The sequence below is a fragment of the Salvia hispanica genome, chromosome 4, assembly GCF_029641045.1.
Source record: "Salvia hispanica isolate PSC_SH4W2 chromosome 4, Shi_PSC_v1, whole genome shotgun sequence".
In the NCBI taxonomy this organism is placed as follows: Eukaryota; Viridiplantae; Streptophyta; class Magnoliopsida; order Lamiales; family Lamiaceae; genus Salvia; species Salvia hispanica.
This window is the reverse complement of record NC_142695.1, coordinates 46358622-46378309: the sequence shown is the minus strand read 5'-3', so window position 1 is coordinate 46378309 and position 19688 is coordinate 46358622. Positions and strand designations below refer to the sequence as shown.

Below are 19688 nucleotides of genomic sequence, written 5' to 3'. Positions count from 1 at the left end.
CGTGGCATCAGTTTAATTACAGTTTATTATATAGTCCACAACTGGTCCACTCATTTCGTTTTGCTAATAGCGAAACAAATGTTTAGTCATCTAGTATTTCATCATTTTCAATTGTGAAAAGAACATAAGAGATGATCTAAAAAATAAACTATTGTTTAATTGCTTGTTTGAGGATTTAAAATCATTTTATTTTATAGTGACGTATTCACAATTAAAACTTTACATAAACTATAGATGAGACCAATAATTTCACAATTATTCTATATTTACATTGCAAAAAGCAAAGTGATCTGTACATGAAATGTCGGTACCGGTAGGACCCACGTGAATGCTTAGATACTCTAACGGCTCCTTTTTTTAAATTTCTAATACAAGGCTCACGCTCTTTTTTGGTGCGTGCAAAATATGCTAGTGATTTCTTTGGACAACGACAAAAATACATTCATGATTATTATCTATATTAATAATACTCCAGGTATATAAAATTTTGAAATAAAGGCATTGGAAAACCAATGGAAAATATGAATTCATTAATAGCATTCACTATGGAAGAACCGATCGAGAGGCTAATGATCGGCAGTCATCGGCCCTCCATTGTGAGAAAAGGGTCTATCAAAGGCTCCTTCCATATGGCAGTTGGAACGGCCAAGGCCGATTCCAATTAATTTTTTTTTTTAATTCCATATTTTCTAATATAAATATCACATTCTATTCATTCCATTTCCCACACAATCATCTTTTTCTTCTCTCATTTTTTCAAATAATTTTTCGCTCTCTAGTCATTTAAATTTGCACCTTGTTGTATTTTTTTTTTAATATTGTAATACAACGAAGATTTACGTGGTGTAATATTTTTGCATTTAAATTTATTTAATTTGATAACATATTAAATATAGAAATGCAAAAAATTTAAATAAAATAGTGATGATGAGAAAATGAAATGAAAGTCGGATAGGCCCTTTAAAAGGGCCCTTCCATTGCAGGAAGATAGACCCTTGGATAAAATGCTAACGTGGAATGGAAAGGTCCTCTAGGAGGACTCTTCTATTGTGAATGCTCTAAATAAAAATGAAAGAGAAATGAGATTTAGAAATAAAAAGAGGAGAGGTGAATCATAGAAAAAGTGAGTGGATAGAAAAATGAATAACATAAACTCTGCCTTACTTTTGTTATTTTGGTATATCTCACAAATGACAATTTCTATTTTTAAAAAAAATGCTCTCTAATGGGATGTAGTATATTATTCTCCATTGGCAATATTTCAATTACTTTTTTTTTATTCTCTCTTACTTATTGCATATTAAAATTCATGTTATTTCAAGTGTGATATATTTTTATGGGACAAATAGAATATCTATGCACTAAAATAGTCTCGTCAGAACACATAATAAGGGAAAAAAGTATGGAAATAGTGAAGGAATATCTCAAGCATGATTATGTTTTTGTCCAAGAATCTCTAGTAATTTATTTTTAATGAGCATTTTCTAAGTTAATTATAGACTAAGTAACGAAGAATTAAATATAGCAAGGTTGATCAAGCTCCACTACAATCATTTTTATCACCAACCAAAATTCCAAAGTCATTCTGGCCAGAAGCAATTGCCACCTCCATCTACCTTATTAACCGTCTTCCAACCAAAATACTTGACTTCAAAACCCCACTTGAAATCCTATCCACTCAAACCACCATACCGTCATCACTTACCCTCGAACCCAAAGATGTAACGTGTTTGTCCATATCCTAAAACAAGAACGCTCTAAATTCTCACCATGTGCCATTAAATGTGTTTTCCTAGGATATGGGAAAAACCAGAAAGGCTACAGATGTTATGACCCTAAAAACCAAACCGTTTATATCACTATGAATTGTGATTTCATCGAAGGGTGAATACTTTTATAACCAATCCGAAAGTCAGGGGGAGAATCAATTGAAGAATCCAGAAGGTGACTTACCTGATTGGCTACCCTTTATCACATTAAACCACAGTTCAGTCCAAGGGGAGAATAACCATAGGGGGAAGCTTGTCGGGATACTGACTTGGTCCACCCGAGGTAGTTAGTGGTACTGCCGAGGCATCGAACCCTAGTCTACAAAATGAGGCGCTAAGTGACACTCCAGGATTGCCAGACCCGCTCTTAGATCCTAAGGAAACACTTTCTTATTGTAATAATGTTCCTCAAGATAAATGCTATGAATAACGTGAGACAGGAGGATGAGACATTACAGCCGAGTGGAGAGGAAGAAATTAATGGGGAAAGAGAAGTTGATGGAGATACATGGCAATATAAATTGCCCTCAAGGAGTACACGAGGCATACCACCAAGAAGATACTCCCCGGACTGGAAAGGGAAGAAAACCAGATACTCGATTGCCAACATCGCCCTAGAACAACTCACAGAGATGGCTCGGGCATTCGAGACGGCACTTTATGAGTAAGAAGAAATACCCCAGTCAGTCTAGGAAGCAAAGAGACATAAACATCGGAGAGCAGCCATGAAGAAGGAGATGGATGCGCTGATCCACAATCAAACCTGGGAAAAATGTATTTTGCCTGAAGGGAAGAAACCAGTGGGATGTCGTTGGATATTTACTATCAAGAGGCGAGCGGATGGTTCAATCGAGAGATAAAAGGCAAGATTGGTAGCTAAAGGATACACTCAAGTGTATGGAGTTGACTATGCAGAGACATTCTCTCCAGTAGCAAAACTAAACACAGTCCGAACTCTATTGTTTGTAGCCGCGAGTAGAGATTGACCACTACATCAGTTGGATGTTACAAATGCTTTCCTGCACGGAGAACTTGATAAAAAAAAATGGAGGTCTACATGGAGGTCCCTCCGGGATATGCTGGGGAATTTGGAAGTTGAGAGGTCTGCAGACTTCTCCACTTCAATTTTTATTTTTATTTTTTGCAGAGAAAATTATTGAATAACATTAAAGAAACTACCATGGCAAATTGAAACCCTCAACCAGATTGAATAACTCTATTGTGAAAGAGTTAGACTACAAAATGGTGATACAAGGATGAACATTCTCTCCAGTATCAAAACTAAACACAGTCTGAACTCTACTGTCTGTAGCCGCGAGTAGCGATTGGACACTACATTAGTTGGATGTTATGAATGCTTTCCTGCACGGAGAACTTGATAAAAAAAAACGGAGGTGGAGGCCCCTCCGGGGTATGCTGGGGAGTTTGGAAGTGGAGAGGTCTGCAGACTTCTCCACCTCAATTTTTTTTTTTTTTGCAGAAAAAATTATTGAATAACATTAAAGAAGCTACCATGGTAGATTGAATAACTCTATTGTGAAAGAGTTAGACTACAAAATGGTGATACAAGGATGAACAAATACAAATACGCTAAATATGGCTATCAAAAACACACATTTTACACTCATCTTCTTCTTCGTCTTCGCCGAGACTGTTATTTGTTCGCCCGTGGTGTTCCCCACAATTCATCTGTGGTTGACTGAGAAATGGATTCGACTCCCATATTTGGTTCAGTTCCTCTATCAGTTTTCTGCAACACGATCCCACTCTTGTTCCATCTTTCTTCATTTTGGCCATCATCCCGATCCCGCTCTTGTATGTGCCTAGCTTCAGCCACCTTGGTGAATTTTCGGAGAGCTAGTGCATTGTCTCCCTTGTCGAAAATATCAACCAGTGCTTCTCTATACCAAATCTCAGGATTAGAGCTTTCTTTGCATATCTTTAGAAACCGTTGTTTCTTCTCGCATAGTGAACTCCATTCAATAATTGGGAACTCCTCTAAAGTTGCATGCCGATACACGTGCAAATCTTTGGCAATTTCACTTAATCCTTTACAACTTAGCTTAATGCTAAAGATGTCGGTTGCGGAAGATGCTGCAACTCGAGACAGAATACGCGCCGTCAATTCACGAGGAATCGTTTGAAGATATGCGACTTCATTTTTCTTTGAAGAGCTCATCTTTGATAATTCTATGAAATCTTGTGTAATGGACAATCGACCTTAGGTGGATGGGTGAACGAGATACAAGGGCGAGCTTGTGTCCTTCCAATAGGGAAGAAGACTGTAGCTTTATTTATACAAAAGATTTTGCATTTTCCACTTCTATTTTCTTTTCTCCCACTTTTCTTGAGTGACGTATGAGACTAGGGCTGGAAAATCGTGCAGATTAGGTCGCTATCGGGTCAACCCAATATTGACCCAACCCAACCCAAAATCATTGCGTTCTTATCGGGCCCCAACCCAACAGATTCGTGTGGGATTCGTGCGGATTTCATGTCATCCAAAAAAAATATCGATCATTTTTTAATGATAGTAAGTTACTCCCTCCATTCCGCGTTAATAGAGTCATTTTTCTATTTCAGGAAGTTCCAAGGTAATAGAGTCGTTTCCATATAAGGTAAGAATTTGGAATTTTAATAAAGTTTTAGCCAAAATTAATTAACACCCCTTATTACAATTAACTATCGTAATTATACAATTAAAAAATGAAAATCCCCTCAACCCTAATTTTCATCTCATTTTCGCCGTCTCCCCTTTCTCTCACTATCCATCTCTTCATCTCCTAACCCTAGATGTGAAACCCGTCGCCTCCCCTCCCTCTCTCTATACATCTCCTAACCATAGGTGAGTAATCCGGTGCTGCTTCTCCTCTCATTTCGCCACTCAAAACCGTAGGTGAGTAATCCGGCGGCGAAGGCGGTGCTCTTGACACTGAAGAAGTAGCTGTCGGTGAAGGAGATTCCACTGAGGCTGGAGGCGGAGGCGGCGAAACAACCAACGATGGAGATGGAGGCGGCGAAACAACCGAGGCTGGAGGTAGAGATTGGAGGCGACGATTTTTTTGTCTCTGATGCTAACAAATCCCTTTGGGAGAGAAGTGTTGCTGAGGCAGACCGAGAGGTGAACGAACTCTTCGGGAAGAATTGCTTGGATCCGTAGTCAGATGAGATCTACTCGTTCTATGGGTGAAATCTTTCTATTTTGTCTTATGTTCAGTTGTTGGACATGGTGTAAGCTGTGTAGTGCTTTTTTGTGGTTGTTGGATATGTTATGAACTTGTAAGTGCTTGTACTATTATTGTAGGGGTAATAAAACCTCTGATTGTTTCTTTGTTGGAGTAATTTTATCTCTGATTGTTGCATTCTTGGAGTAATTTATCTCTTATTATTGCATTGTATGTGAATTTTGTGGTTGTTTGTGATCCAGATTTGGTTTAGTGGAGCAGATTGGTGTTGTCAATTTGAAATTAGAAGACCTATTTCATGAATTGATTGTTCTATATTGAAGGGATGTGCCTCTTGTCAGTGAATTGGATTGATATCATTCATTACATGCTGCATTACAAATATGCATGACATGCGCATTTGGTATATATAGCTACTTTATTATTAATAATTGAAAAAGTAAAAGTCACCAATTACATCACTTTATCTACTTTATTACACACCCACTTAACTCATTTAAACATTCATTTCATAGACTTTGTGCCTAAAAGTTTCGTCTCTATTAAGACGGAACAAATACTATACAATATAGCTTGACGCTACACGATAACGACCGAAACATGATATTATATAATTAAAATTTGATATGATACGGTAAAATAAGATATTACAAAATTAAAATAATAAAGTTAAAATAATTATTTTTAATAAAATTTAAGTATGCAATAATATTTTTTTATTATGAAAAATAAATAATACTCCCCCTGTATTCAAAAAATAGAAATATTTGAAATGACACGGGTTTTAATGCACAATTTGTAAAGTAAGTGAGAAAAAATGGTAAAATAAGATAGAGGAAAAGAAAAATGAGTAGAGTAAGAGAGAGGAAGAGAAAAAATAGTGAAGTAGTGTTAGTCTATTGTGGGGTCAATGTCCTAATATAGAAAGTTTCTTAAGTTTTTATTTTTAAGGAACGACCCAAAATGGAAATAGTTGTTATTTTTAAAAAACGGGGGGAGCAATAGTATTAATCATATTTTTACTAATAAAATTAAAGTATAATATTTTTTAATTAATAAAAACAATTAAAATTAAAGTTTAATATATTATTTTAATTAGTAAAAATAATCAAAATAATAATTTTTTTTTCTTAACGGATAACCCAACCCGACCCAACCCAAAATATTGGAGTTCTTATTGGGTCGACCCTGTAAGGATCCAAATCCTAAACGTGCGTGTTCGTATCAAGTTAACTTCGTGCGGATTTATGATGGATAAAAAATTATGATTCCTATATGGGACATAGTTTAGAGAGATAGATAGTAGAGAGAATAGGATGTCAAAGCCAAGCCTGTCTTTCAGTCAGTCTGTGAGATAGCAACGCAATACTCTGTTGAGTCACTTCATCCACGTAGTACAGCCCGCGTGGTTTAGTGCCACGCTCAACTGTCATCCCCGTGTGGGTATCCTGTAATAGACAAAAGTGAGGTTGCATCAGCAATTTACAATTAAGTTCTCAAGTAGCATGACTCACCAAAAGTAATTTATGGGATAAAGATGGGACATATAGGCAGTTTGACAGTCAGAGTGTCAAAGAAATATTAATGGTGCCCGATCCCTGAACAGGTGCTAGTTCCCCATTGACAGTTTGGACAAAGGATTTCTTGGATTTTGAAATACTTAAAAATTCGACTGAGTCAAAAGACATGGTATCCTTTGCCCCATGATAAAAAATCCAATTATGATCTCGTTCCCCAGTTTCAAAGGTTAATGAATTGGCTGCTTTAAATGAGTTATGGCAAGGTATAGATGGGCAGATTTCGAAAGTATTGAGATTTAATTTGGAGTCATTTACATTAGAGGGACTGTCGGCTGGTGGGTAAAATCTGAATCATCTAAGAAATGGGGTAAAAAGTGAGATTTGAGAGAAATAGAGGGATTCAAATTGAACCCCTCATGACTCCGAATTTCCAGCCTTCCTCACCTCGCTGCCCGTCGCCTCCGTTCCCGAACTCCACACCCTAGCCACCATAGCCACTGCCCTTTCCTCATCTCGTATGGTGTTGGTGTCTGGAGTACCGATGCTTCCTGATGTTGGTGTAGCTCGGTCTCCGACCATCACCGTTGCTGAAGCTCGTCCTCCGCCACCGCAATTCCGCTGTTGACTTGATTTCTTCATCTTCTCCCACCATTCTGGGTAGCCATGGAGTGGAAAGCATGTCTCTCGGGTATGTTTCTTTCTGCCACAGTGGCTACACAGAGTTTGCTCTTATCTTTCTCTCCCATTCGATTAGCTGGAAAGCGGGGCGGTGGATTTGCTGCTGGGCGTCCTTGGTCGAATGCTCCCAGGCCGAGTCCGACTCCAGATTCCTTTGGTTCGTTGGTGGTCTTCATCACCTTCTCATTTGCTGATTCTCGTTGGATTAGTCCGTAAGCTTCCCTTACGGTGGGTAAGGGATCTTTGTTTAGCAACTCCCACTTGATTGTATTGTATTTGCCATCTAATGCCCATAAAAACTGATACAATCGATGCCTCTGAGTGTTCGTTCTTGTTGTATCTCTCGATTGATCTTGGACTATCCATAGGGTTTGGATCTCTAGTGTCAATTGAGATCCAAAGATCTTAGAATTTATTCCAAAGTTCTTCCAATGTCATATTGCGTTGTTTCATCATGTATGCTTGCCTGTCCAGGTCACTAATCTGAAAGGGGTCGGCACCACTCCTATAGGTGATTGCCAGGCCATCCCATAAGTCTCGAGTTGTCTCATATTTGAGACATCTGGTTCACCAAGTTGGGTTCGATGTAGTTTATGATCCAATTGAAGCAACAATGATCCCTTTGCTGCTATTTGGGATGGTTCGGGCTGTGGTTGAAGGAGGGTCTAAAACTCCAGCAATGTGAGATATCAGACCCTTTCCTCCAATTGCCCTTCTCATCAATTTCGCCCAGAGAGAGTGATTGTCCCCATTTAGTTTGGTCTGAATGTGAATCTCCCCCAACGACTTTGGTTGGACAAGAGACTGATTTGGTGGTTTTTGTGGCTGCTGATTCATACCTAGCCTCAGAAATTTCTGCAAGTTGTGCAACAAATTTTGGAGAAAAATTCATGTTGGATAGTTGGTTTGTTTCGGTTTGGTTTCGTCAGATTCTGACATGGTTGGTGTTTTTTTCAGGGATTTATAAAAGGTCGTGTAAGGTATGCTCGTGGACAGTGATGAGTTTTTTCTGAGTCCCAAACTTGCTCTGATACCATCTTAACAATGGTAATCGAGAGAGGTAGGGCAGGATAGATATGCAGAGATTGTATTGAACTCTCTTATTTCGGTATATAGAAAAGTGTACAATCGTTCTTCTCTTATAGAAGAAGAATATCTCTATCTAAGGAATGAATCAATCTATTTTTAATTACATATCAATTTCATATCTTCTCCTCCAATACATATCAATTAGGTAATATCTTCTGATTTCGTTCCTTGTGTATCTTGATATGATTTCATTCCTTGTGTAATTTGACAAATTATTATAGATACAACACATCAAGATGAGCTCACTAGCCTTCGGTTGGATATAATACATATTTTTAAGTTCAATTTCACTTAACCTATGCTTTTAGAAAAATCATTCAAGAACAAAATTAAGAGGAATAAACTAGCTTATTTGGATTCAGAGTGTAAGTAGTGAATTTCACTTGCAAGTCTCCCTTTACTAATTAACTAGGAATAATTTATGGTATGGGCATTTGAAGTTTTATAGCTGTTTAGCTCATGCCTAAACCTTGAAGAACTTATTACTACTAATTAAAAATTTAAAATAGATTCAAAAAATCAAGAGAGAGAAAAGCAGAGGTGGAGTGGAGCTCACCTTGAAAGCGTTGCGCTTCTTTCTTACACTACGTAAATAAAAAGAAATGCGAGACATAATTAAGAAATACTCAAAGGTCGGTTAAGCACGTGGTTGAACATGAATATGATTTGGTAATCCCATTCTTTTAATTTCATTTCCCTTTTCGTTACTTGGATAGGAAACCTTGCAATAGTTGATGTTGTTCAATAATTACTTAATGAAAAGATTAAAAGTCACTCCCTCCGTTCCATAAAGATTGTCCCCAGTTTTCCATTTTCGTCTGTCTTACAAATTTCACTTTTTACTATTTTTGGTAGTGGACCTCATATTCCACTAACTCATTCCTACTCACACTTTATTATAAAATTAATATATAAAAGTATGATTCGCATTCCATTAATTTTTTCAACTCACTTTTCATTACATTTTTTAAAATCCGTGTCGAGTAAAAGTGGGACTATCTTTGTGGAACGGAGAGAGTAATATACTTTAGATTTGAATCAATATTTTACTATGACCTGATTGTTGCATCCTTGCAAACTGCGCAGAATTGAATAATGAATATGGGCTCGGCGCTAGAAACTGTACAAACTTTGGGCCCAAATTTTCTATCATAAAGAAGCCCATGGACTAAATTGAAATTAACCCATTATTTTGGTTAAACAGATCAGTGTACTTAATTGATAACCGATTTTATCCCCAGTACTGATATATGTTTTGTATATGTGTTGATTTGTAATCAAACAACCGAATAATTAGCCGTGTATACTTAGGGACTTCTTGGTATGATGGAATGAAATGTGATTTCTACTTTCATTCTATTCATTTGCTTGGTGTGATGGAATGAACGAGTTAATGAATGAAAATGCAAAGGAAATTCAAGGAAATTGACATTTCATTCCTATCTACGTTCCATTCCAACCTCCATTCCATTTCACCCTCATTCCATTCTATCATACCAAGCATGCCCTTATATTCATAGGGTGAAAATCTGTGCTGAGCTAGCTACTCCCTTTGTAACGTATGACTCCTTGAAAGCCCATTTCTTCATTTTGCTTTGAAAATTTTAGGTGGCACATCAAGAATGAATTTTGTATTTTGTGGGACATTTAATTCGGGAAAATGATACCACATCGGATACCCGTGTGAATGGTAAGATGTTTGAGTAAACGATCCATATAATTGAGCATTTACCCATTTTCAACTCGTGAGAGGGAAATATTTGTGTTTTATTTTTCTCGAAACAAATTATGAGTTTGGGCCGAAGTTAGCTGTTTTGAGGTGTACGTTAATTATATATAGTTAATTTATGGAATCATGAAAAATAATAGAAACATGTAGTACTTATATATCCAACAGTCTAGTAAGTATAATACAAAAATCAAGGTATCGAAACAGTAAAAAATTCATTCAACAAAGTTATCCAAACTGTTGTGGCAAACAAAAAAAAAAGGGGGTGTGAAGAGTATAGCTAGTTTAACACATAAAGAATAAGAAATCAATCACAGTATACAATTACAAACATATTGGTAGCAAATATGTATAAGACATAGAGGGAGGATGAGGAGAGGGCTTCAAGGCTTAGGAGGTTCTGCTGCTGCTGCTGCTGCTGGCACGTCTTCGACTTTCTCCTCAACAGCCGCCTCCACAGCGATCTCCTTCTCTTTAACCTCCTCTGTGGAACTCTCAGCCTCAGCCGGTGGCGGGACAGCCTCCTCTTTTTTCTCCTCCTCTTTCTTCTCCTCCTCTTTCTTTTCCTCCTCCTCAACAGGGGCAGGTATGAAAGTGGAGACCTTCTCGAACACAAACAGAACCGGACCAGACACGTATGCTGGTCCAACTTTAGTAGCTGCTTCGCTTACTGATTTTGAACCGGGAAAATCTGGCCCAACCATAGCAAATACAGACAAGCATCAACTATACGAATATGAATATGATCATGATCATGATATTATGGGAATAGCAAGTATATTATATATACACGTACCGATCTTAGCAAGCTCGTCGAGGAATTTCTGGACTGCTGCTGAGTGCTTTTTCACAGCTGCAGCCGTTGGTTCCTTGATCAAAGCCTGTATATATATTGGAGTAAACAATTAAGAATTAGTACTAATATTTAGATTTGAAGAATAATAGGAGTAATTTGGATGAAGACCTTAATCTCAGTAGATGAAGCTTGATAGATTTCAGTAACTTTGGGCTCAAGGTCTGTCTTTTTGTCTTCACACTCTTTCGAATATTGCTCCTGCTCAGTTAAACAAGCATATATATATATATGTGTGTGTGATATCAAAGGATAGATCATATCTAGATATGTGATGATGAAGTGTACCTTAGATTCATCGAAGGCCTTGCTAGCTTCAAGAGCAGCTGCCTTTTTTGGGTTCTCAAAGACTTTCTTGATCTTGGGCAGAACCTTGGATTTCCAGTAGTTTACCATCTTAACTACGACTACAAATCAAATACTATCACAAATATAAGTACGTACTGTAATATTTATATTAAGAGAAATGATTTCAAGAGAAAAACCTGTTAACTAATAAGCTGCAGGTAAGGCGTTGGGATGAGAATGAAAGGTGCAAAGAAATACTACTGTATTAGAGAGCAATGCGTGTCAGCAAGAGCAACATATATTTAAAACCAAAACTAAGGAGGCCGCTTGCTTAATTAATGGAGCTAGGGTCAAAATTGTCATGTTAATCATTACTTATATGATATTCAAATTGATAGAGAGTAGAATTGATCAATATATATATATGTATTTAAAAAAGGGAAAAAAATCAATCACAGATGATAGGAAGAAACAGCAACAGCAACATCTGCAAGCTGGCAATCAAGCTCATCCATAGGTGCCAAAATGACACACCGGTCCCACTCCTATTGATATGCTCATCACATTTATATAAGTATCTACCAATAACATAGAGAGAAAGATGAGAGAGAGAGAGAGAGAGGTCCTACATATACTAGCATAAGTTCCATAACATACTTCTCTCTCTTTCAATTAATTTGTCTAAATCCAACCCCAAACCAACAACATGCATGCATCATTATCTTCAATTAATTGTTCATCAACTATTCGTGTTCAAACGTGGCCTCGCTGGTATTTACTTGTCCACAACACACCAATCACTTTCACTATATATTAACTGCAACTGCAACATTATAACTAACACATCTGTAGCCATTACCCAAATCCCCTAAACAAACTCAATCCACACCCTCTCTTGTCTTTTATTCACAATTAATTGGCGTATAACAATATTAAGGATTCCAAATCAAGTAGGAGTATATAACTTTTGGGAATCTTGAACCCCGTTGATTTTCACCTCAGACTCACATGTCTTTCATCTATATTCATTTACAATTAATGTGGACTATAATTTTAACTAGCCCAACAATCTAGCTGGACCGAAACACACACACAAAAAGAAAAAAAAAAAAAAACTAACCCGACAGTATATCGAGTTTCAATTTGGGCAATTCAATGGAGAGCCGATCCAATCCCTCCAATTCTCTCCACTTAATACCGATTGGAATTGCGTTGGAACTTTGATCGGATATATGCCATATATAATGCCACAAAATGTGGCAATATATGATAAGTAAACTAACTATATATGCTGCACTATGCCTATATCCAATTAATGACTCTATATCAGGTCTTATCCATAGTATTATATTACCTATCAAATTTTGAGACTATGTATCGTATTCCCTTCCAATTTACCAGTATCTTATATATTTCAGATATATCCTTGAATGAAATGAGCATCACAAACACGTTCATATATATGTACAAACACGTTCATATATATGTCGCCACTCACAAGTGGGGTATTAGAACAACAGAGCAGCCAACACATTTTCACCTACTTTATCAACACACATCATTTTCTCTTTATTCCAATTTCCAGTTATCCAACTTCAACACCCACACAAGAGAGAGAATGAATAGTACTTTTATGAATGTATTTATTTTCCCGGAATGTTCAATTACTCTGTTTGAAACATATTGGCTATATTAATTATCTACTACACTATACGTGTAATTAATTAATAATACGTGCGTTTTTTTTATAATTTATTTACTTTTTCTAAGTTGGAATTGGATTATTAAGATGGGACAGTGACCATGGAGCACTATCGAGGATCCATTTGACGTTCTATAAGATCCATGCATGCCATGGTGTCATCCAACTTGACACCATTACAAATAACGGGACCTAATAGTATCATTTTATATTTTAATAAATATATTTAAATTAACACATGATACTGTTAGAGACCGTTAGATTTTTGTGTCCAACAGCCTATAATTGATGATAGTTATCAAATAAGGTATAGTTATCATTTGATTACATCTATGTGTATATATTGTTGAGTGTGGTTAAGTAATTAGTCACAATCAATGGCTGATAAATTGATAATGTCCAAGCATAGAATTCTTTCTTGATTTTGACCGCGAATTTAATACTCATAATTGCGCCCTATGAAGTCACTCAACTTTTTTACTCATAGTCCTAGTCTATTCCTAATCCTAATTATAATCTCTCCTCTATATTCTATAATACTCCTAAGAAATTTTACTTTGCTAAAGAAACCCGCTCCAATCATTCATTCATTATCATAATTAATATGGAAAATACGTTTAGTTGGGCCCACCTGCAATCCACGAATAATAATTTTGATAAATATGACTAAAATTATAAATTTAATCAGATTGAAAAAAAATTTAATGTACATTTACATATTTTTAATAAATACTACCACCATTCAAACTAAATCATTTATATTTTTAACAAAAATATTTGACAATTTTCAATTACAATTAACTAATAAGACCCATGATTTAGGGACAGAGATAGAGGAAGAGAGTTTACCAGCATGTAGCTAGGTTACACTCATTGATTTTTTTATTTTATTTTATTTTTGTAATGAACCCTTTATCATCTTATACTCCATATTAGGGGTGGGTAAACGGTTTTCGGTTAATCGGTTAACCGAGAACAGAACCGAAACCGGTCGGTTATCGGTTAACCGATAACCGACATTTAAAATTGGTTCGGTTAACCGATAACCGACATTTACGGTTATCGGTTCGGTTCCGGTTTTAAGTTTTGCCAAAAGTCGGTTATCGGTTATAACCAAACTGAAATTAAAATTGAATTTAATTCGGTTACCGGTTATAACCGAACGGTTATCGGTTATAACCGATAACCGTTCGGTTATAACCGATAACCGAATTAAATTCAATTTTAATTTCAATTATATGTTTATTTAATACTAGAATAAATTATAATTTACTTCAAACTTTGTCACAATGGAAGAAATTGTAATTTATATCTAAATTTTGTCTAAATCAATGTCAAAAAAAGTCCATTTTAATTTGTGTGACTATCAATTAGAGTATTATACTTATAAATTTATATCTCAAAGCCAATAAAGTTCTTAAGAATTACTATTTTAATTTTAAATATAGAATAACCCTCCACTTATTATTGGAGACAAGTTTTTAAAGTATAGAATATAGATCATGTAAAGTTCAAGTCTTTTAAAGTGCCTAAACAATTTATATATTACTTTTAAATAGGAGTATAATAATAATAATAACAACAATAACAATAATAATAATAATAATAATAATAAAAGTAGATGAAAAGTTAAAAGTTAAAACTATAAATAATTTTAAATTCAATTATATTTTTAATTAATAATAACAGAAATTGTAATTTACTTTTAAACTTTGTCACAATAGAAGAATCTGTAATTTACTTCCAAATTTTGTCAAAGTCTCATATTGCATATTTGCAATGTCAAAAAAATCTATTTTAATTTGTTACCTATTAGTTATTTATACTTATAAAGTTATAATATATCAAATTCAATAAAATTTCTAAATATATTTTTAAAAACAAGATCTCTCAAAGTTAACAAGTGCTTAAGCAATACTACTATTTTAAAAATAAGATAACCTTTCACTTATTATTAGAGAAAAGTTTTCAAATTTTAGATCATTTAAAGTTTAAGTCTATTAAAGAGCCTAAAAAATATATCATATATGTATTCCTTGTAAGTAGGAGTATAATAATAATGATAATAATAATAATAGTAATAGTAGTAGTAGTAATAATAATAATAATAATAATAATAATAATAATAATAATAATAATAATAATAATAATAATAATAATAATAATAATAATAATAATAATAATAATAATAATCATCATCATCATCATCATCTGTAATTTACTTCTAAATTTTGTCAAAGTCTCATATTGCAAATTTGCAATGTCAAAAAAGTCTATTTTAATTTGAATTAATTTATCATGGTGTAGGATAAAATTGAATGATTATGACTAAAATGCAAAAAAATATGATAAAAAATTTGACGTTTTCGGTTTTACAATCATGCAGAAATGCGAAGAATTGAGAATACACAAAATCAATTAACAATCTTTGTGAGAAAATTTCAGAATTTTATATATTACAGATTGAATCATTGAATTGAATGATTGATCATTGAAGGAGGGCCGTGAAATAGTTAATTCAACTTTCGGTGATAAACTAATAGTGTGATTAGGTGTAGGTTGAGTTATCTGTCACAACCTTAATCATGCAAAATAAACATTTGAATAAGTTAAATCAATTCGGTTAGTTCGGTTATAACCGAGAACCGACCGGTTCTAACCGAGTCGGTTAATTAAGTAACCGAACCGAAGATCGGATCGGTTCCGGTTAGTTTTTTGAAGGCATTTTGGGGTCGGTTAACCGACAAGTCGGTTCGGTTATTAACCGAACCGACCGAATAACCAGCCCTACTCCATATACACCAACAATTACGTACAAAATAATTTTTTTTAAAAATTAGTAAATTTGATCATAATAATATACTACTACTACTATATTATAAAACTTGAAAACCATTCTGTTGACAAAGTTAACGGTATAATTACAAGTAAATAGATTATATATATTTCATTTATTATACTATTATTTTAAGTAATTAACAATTAAAGTTTCAAAATCTTAACATATTTCCAAATACAGAAACTATTTTTCAAGAATCAAATTCTCACTAAGCATAAATTCCAAAAACCAAAATTCCAAGAATCATGATCCTAAAAAAAATCAATCTTAGCTTAGGAACTATTTTTTCCGTTGACCTTATTTTTCTACCAAACAAACATGTTATTAGATATGGTATTAAACCTTATCAAATCAAATATCATCTCTATGGCTTATATCTAGAGTAAGTACATGGATCTTGTATTCTTGTTAGTTGGGCAACTCAACTTATTCCATATTAATTATGATGATGAATGAATGGTTGGAGTTTCTTTAGCAAAAAATTTCTTAGGAGTATAGGAGATTATGATTAGGATTAGAATTAGGATTAGGATTAGGATTAGAAAGTTGAATGACTACATATGCAATAATTATGTACTTATTCTACTCGGGGTCAAAATCAAGAACGAATTCTATGTTTAGACGCCAAAAAGCACTATCACCCACATATTGAATGCGACTAATTGCGTAAGCACGCTTAACTATATATTTCCCTTTTATTACTTCATTGGTCCGCCAAAAATAGTCTAGTTTTATAATTTTGATCAATCCACCAAAATTAAACTTATAATTTTATAATTAATTGTGAATTAAAATATATGTGTCATATATAAATAAAATTATTTTTCATGAACGAAGGAAGTATTATTTTCCCTTCTCGTTGTATCGTCATATATTGTTGTCTGACTCACGAATTAATGGATCGTCCCTTTTATTATAGACGTGTTAATACTCGAGATAGTTCAAAGATGAGTACTATTCATTCTCTCTCTTGTGTGGGTGTGGGTGTGGGTGTGTGTTGAAGTTGGATAATGGGAATAAAGAGAAAATGATGTGTGTTGATAATGTAGGTGAAAATGTGTTGGCTGCTCTGTTGCTCCAATACCCCACTTGTGAGTCGCGACACATATATAAATGATGCTCATTTCAATGATCAAACTATATATTTATATATGTATTTGAAATATGGAGTATAAGATATTGGATAGTCTCAAAATTGGAGACGTAATGTAATATAGAATCATTAATTGGATATAGGAATAGTGTAGCATAGCTAGTTCACTTAAGATCATCTATTATCATGTTTTGTAACATTTTCTATTGCAACGTTGGTATTAAGTGGAGTTATTTGAAGGAGTCAGACTTTTTTTGTTATGATTATTGGATTGGACCGGCTCTTCATCAAATTGTCTAAAATTTAAGCTCAGATATATTGGCGAATTATTTTTTTTGGACCATCTAGAAATTGTTGGGGTAGTTAAAATTTTAGTCCATATTGGGCGACTCGCTTTGATAGACCATGATAGAAGCTCATAACTCATAAGGATGAATTAGTAGATATTTATTAAGTGGTGTGAGTCATGAGAATTATATACATTGCTACCAATTCTCTCATTATATCTTTATAAATGAAGGACAGGTGACAATCAATAGAGTTCAAGATTCCCACAAGTTGTAGTACTTATATAGAACTCCTATGTTGGAATCCTTAATATTGTTACGTCAATTGATTGTGAATGCATTACATAAAAGACAAGAGAGGATGTGTGATTGAGTTTGTTTAGGGGATTTGGGTAAAGTGTAAGAGGGGAATGGATACGTATTTATTAGTTATAATGTACCAGTTAATATAGTATATATACACATAGTGAAAGTGATTGGTGTGTTGTGGACAAGTAAATACCAGCGAGGCCACGTTTGATCAAGAATAGTTGATGAGCAAATAATTGAAGATGATGATTCATGCATGTTGTTGGTTTGGGGTTGGCGAATTGGATGAGAAAATATGAATTAATTCAAAGAGAGAGAAGTATGTTATGCTACTACATGTGTAGGACCCCTCTCTATCTTAGATATACCCCTTTTGACCATTAAAAATAGTTTTATGGGTCGATGATATAAGTTTTAATCCAAAATTGGAGAGTAAAAGAGATAAGTAAAATAAGAGATAACAAAAATATATATATGAATAAGTACGAAAACAATATGAAAAAATGGGTGATAGTAACTTTGTGTTTATAATAAACGAGATTATTTTTTATGGAGTGTGATTACGTGGGATGAGCATATGAATGGGAGTGGGACCGGTGCGTAATTGGCAACTCTGGATGATCTTGATTGCCAGCTAGCAGCCGTTGCTGTTGCTGTTTCTTCTATTCATATCTGTGATTGATTTTTTCCCTTTTTTTAATAGATATATATCCATCAATTCCACTCTCTATCAATTTGAATAAATAAAAATGATCGATCATATAATGGAGTAATTAACATGACATTTTTGGCCCTAGCTCCATTGCCCCTCCCGTAATTATGCAAGTTTTGGTTTTAAATATGTGTTTGTGTTGCTGACACGCATTGCTTCTATATTTCTTTGCACCTTTCATTCTCATCATTACTACTAGTACGAGTATTTCTCAACGCCTCATTCCTGCAGCTTATTAGTTAACAAGGTTTTTCTCTTGAAATCATTTCTCTTAATATAAATATTACAGTACGTACTTATATTTGTGATAGTATTTGATTTGTAGTCGTAGTTAAGATGGTAAACTACTGGAAATCCAAGGTTCTGCCCAAGATCAAGAAAGTCTTTGAGAACCCAAAAAAGGCAGCTGCTCTTGAAGCTAGCAAGGCCTTCGATGAATCTAAGGTACACTTCATCATCACATATCTAGATATGATCTATCCTTTGATATCACACACACATATATATATATATGCTTGTTTAACTGAGCAGGAGCAATATTCGAAAGAGTGTGAAGACAAAAAGACAGACCTTGAGCCCAAAGTTACTGAAATCTATCAAGCTTCATCTACTGAGATTAAGGTCTTCATCCAAATTACTCCTATTATTCTTCAAATCTAAATATTAGTACTAATTCTTAATTGTTTACTCCAATATATATACAGGCTTTGATCAAGGAACCAACGGCTGCAGCTGTGAAAAAGCACTCAGCAGCAGTCCAGAAATTCCTCGACGAGCTTGCTAAGATCGGTACGTGTATATATAATATACTTGCTATTCCCATAATATCATGATCATGATCATATTCATATTCGTATAGTTGATGCTTGTCTGTATTTGCTATGGTTGGGCCAGATTTTCCCGGTTCAAAATCAGTAAGCGAAGCAGCTACTAAAGTTGGACCAGCATACGTGTCTGGTCCGGTTCTGTTTGTGTTCGAGAAGGTCTCCACTTTCATACCTGCCCCTGTTGAGGAGGAGGAAAAGAAAGAGGAGGAGAAGAAAGAGGAGGAGAAAAAAGAGGAGGCTGTCCCGCCACCGGCTGAGGCTGAGAGTTCCACAGAGGAGGTTAAAGAGAAGGAGATCGCTGTGGAGGCGGCTGTTGAGGAGAAAGTCGAAGACGTGCCAGCAGCAGCAGCAGCAGCAGAACCTCCTAAGCCTTGAAGCCCTCTCCTCATCCTCCCTCTATGTCTTATACATATTTGCTACCAATATGTTTGTAATTGTATACTGTGATTGATTTCTTATTCTTTATGTGTTAAACTAGCTATACTCTTCATAGTTCATATCCCCTTTTTATTGTTCGTGGCTACAGTTTGGGATTTACATGGAAACTTTGTTGAATTTTTTACTGTTTTGGACACCATTGATTTTTGTATTATAGTCTATTGGAAAATACATGCTTCTGCTATTTTTCATGATTCCATAAATTAACTACATACACGACAAGTCAAACACACCTCTAAACAGCTAACTTTATTTAGCCATAACTCATCATTTTTTTTACAAAAATAAAACACAAATATTTCCCTTCCTTTACGAGTTGTAAATGGGTGAATGCTCAACTTTATCTTATCGTGTAGAGTGTTTACTTAAA

The 19688-nt window shown here is 34.8% G+C and overlaps 2 protein-coding genes, 1 long non-coding RNA gene and 1 pseudogene across 5 annotated transcripts; 2 read left to right on the top strand and 2 right to left on the bottom strand.

Moving 5' to 3' along the window:
- Positions 1-3359: 3359 nt before the first annotated feature.
- LOC148929296 (putative F-box protein At1g67623) lies at positions 3360-3948 on the bottom strand (annotated as a pseudogene).
- Positions 3949-6475: 2527 nt separating this feature from the next.
- On the top strand, positions 6476-8346 carry LOC148929295 (uncharacterized). Its single transcript, XR_016128924.1, has 2 exons — positions 6476-7162; positions 7229-8346. It is a non-coding gene; the product is annotated as an uncharacterized LOC148929295 (long non-coding RNA).
- A 1820-nt stretch (positions 8347-10166) lies between these two features.
- LOC125192445 (plasma membrane-associated cation-binding protein 1-like) lies at positions 10167-11470 on the bottom strand. 2 transcript variants are annotated; one of them, XM_048090014.2, is made up of 5 exons: positions 11309-11470; positions 11112-11244; positions 10935-11024; positions 10767-10851; positions 10167-10661 (listed from the first exon to the last, which is right to left on the bottom strand). In XM_048090014.2, the coding sequence occupies exons 2-5, from the start codon at positions 11217-11219 to the stop codon at positions 10354-10356; spliced, it is 591 nt and encodes a 196-aa protein (XP_047945971.1). In that variant the 5' UTR covers positions 11220-11244; positions 11309-11470; the 3' UTR covers positions 10167-10353. The 2 variants fall into 2 exon arrangements, with proteins under 2 accessions (XP_047945971.1, XP_047945972.1); XM_048090015.2 differs by having other exon boundaries at positions 11112-11230.
- A 6669-nt stretch (positions 11471-18139) lies between these two features.
- On the top strand, positions 18140-19502 carry LOC125192018 (plasma membrane-associated cation-binding protein 1-like). Of its 2 annotated transcripts, none has more exons than XM_048089470.2 (5): positions 18140-18300; positions 18379-18497; positions 18585-18674; positions 18758-18842; positions 18948-19502. In XM_048089470.2, the coding sequence occupies exons 2-5, from the start codon at positions 18390-18392 to the stop codon at positions 19253-19255; spliced, it is 591 nt and encodes a 196-aa protein (XP_047945427.1). In that variant the 5' UTR covers positions 18140-18300; positions 18379-18389; the 3' UTR covers positions 19256-19502. The 2 variants fall into 2 exon arrangements, with proteins under 2 accessions (XP_047945427.1, XP_047945425.1); XM_048089468.2 differs by having other exon boundaries at positions 18144-18300; positions 18365-18497.
- The last annotated feature ends 186 nt before the right edge of the window (positions 19503-19688 follow it).

Bases quoted from the DNA above. Each gene is read 5' to 3' on its own strand.
- LOC125192445 (XM_048090014.2), bottom strand. From the start codon at position 11,219: ATGGTAAACTACTGGAAATCCAAGGTTCTGCCCAAGATCAAGAAAGTC. The intron at 11,025-11,111 runs GTACACTTCATC...TTAACTGAGCAG, and splicing joins AGGCCTTCGATGAATCTAAG to GAGCAATATTCGAAAGAGTG. The intron at 10,852-10,934 runs GTCTTCATCCAA...ATATATATACAG, and splicing joins CTTCATCTACTGAGATTAAG to GCTTTGATCAAGGAACCAAC.
- LOC125192018 (XM_048089470.2), top strand. From the start codon at position 18,390: ATGGTAAACTACTGGAAATCCAAGGTTCTGCCCAAGATCAAGAAAGTC. The intron at 18,498-18,584 runs GTACACTTCATC...TTAACTGAGCAG, and splicing joins AGGCCTTCGATGAATCTAAG to GAGCAATATTCGAAAGAGTG. The intron at 18,843-18,947 runs GTACGTGTATAT...TGGTTGGGCCAG, and splicing joins CGACGAGCTTGCTAAGATCG to ATTTTCCCGGTTCAAAATCA.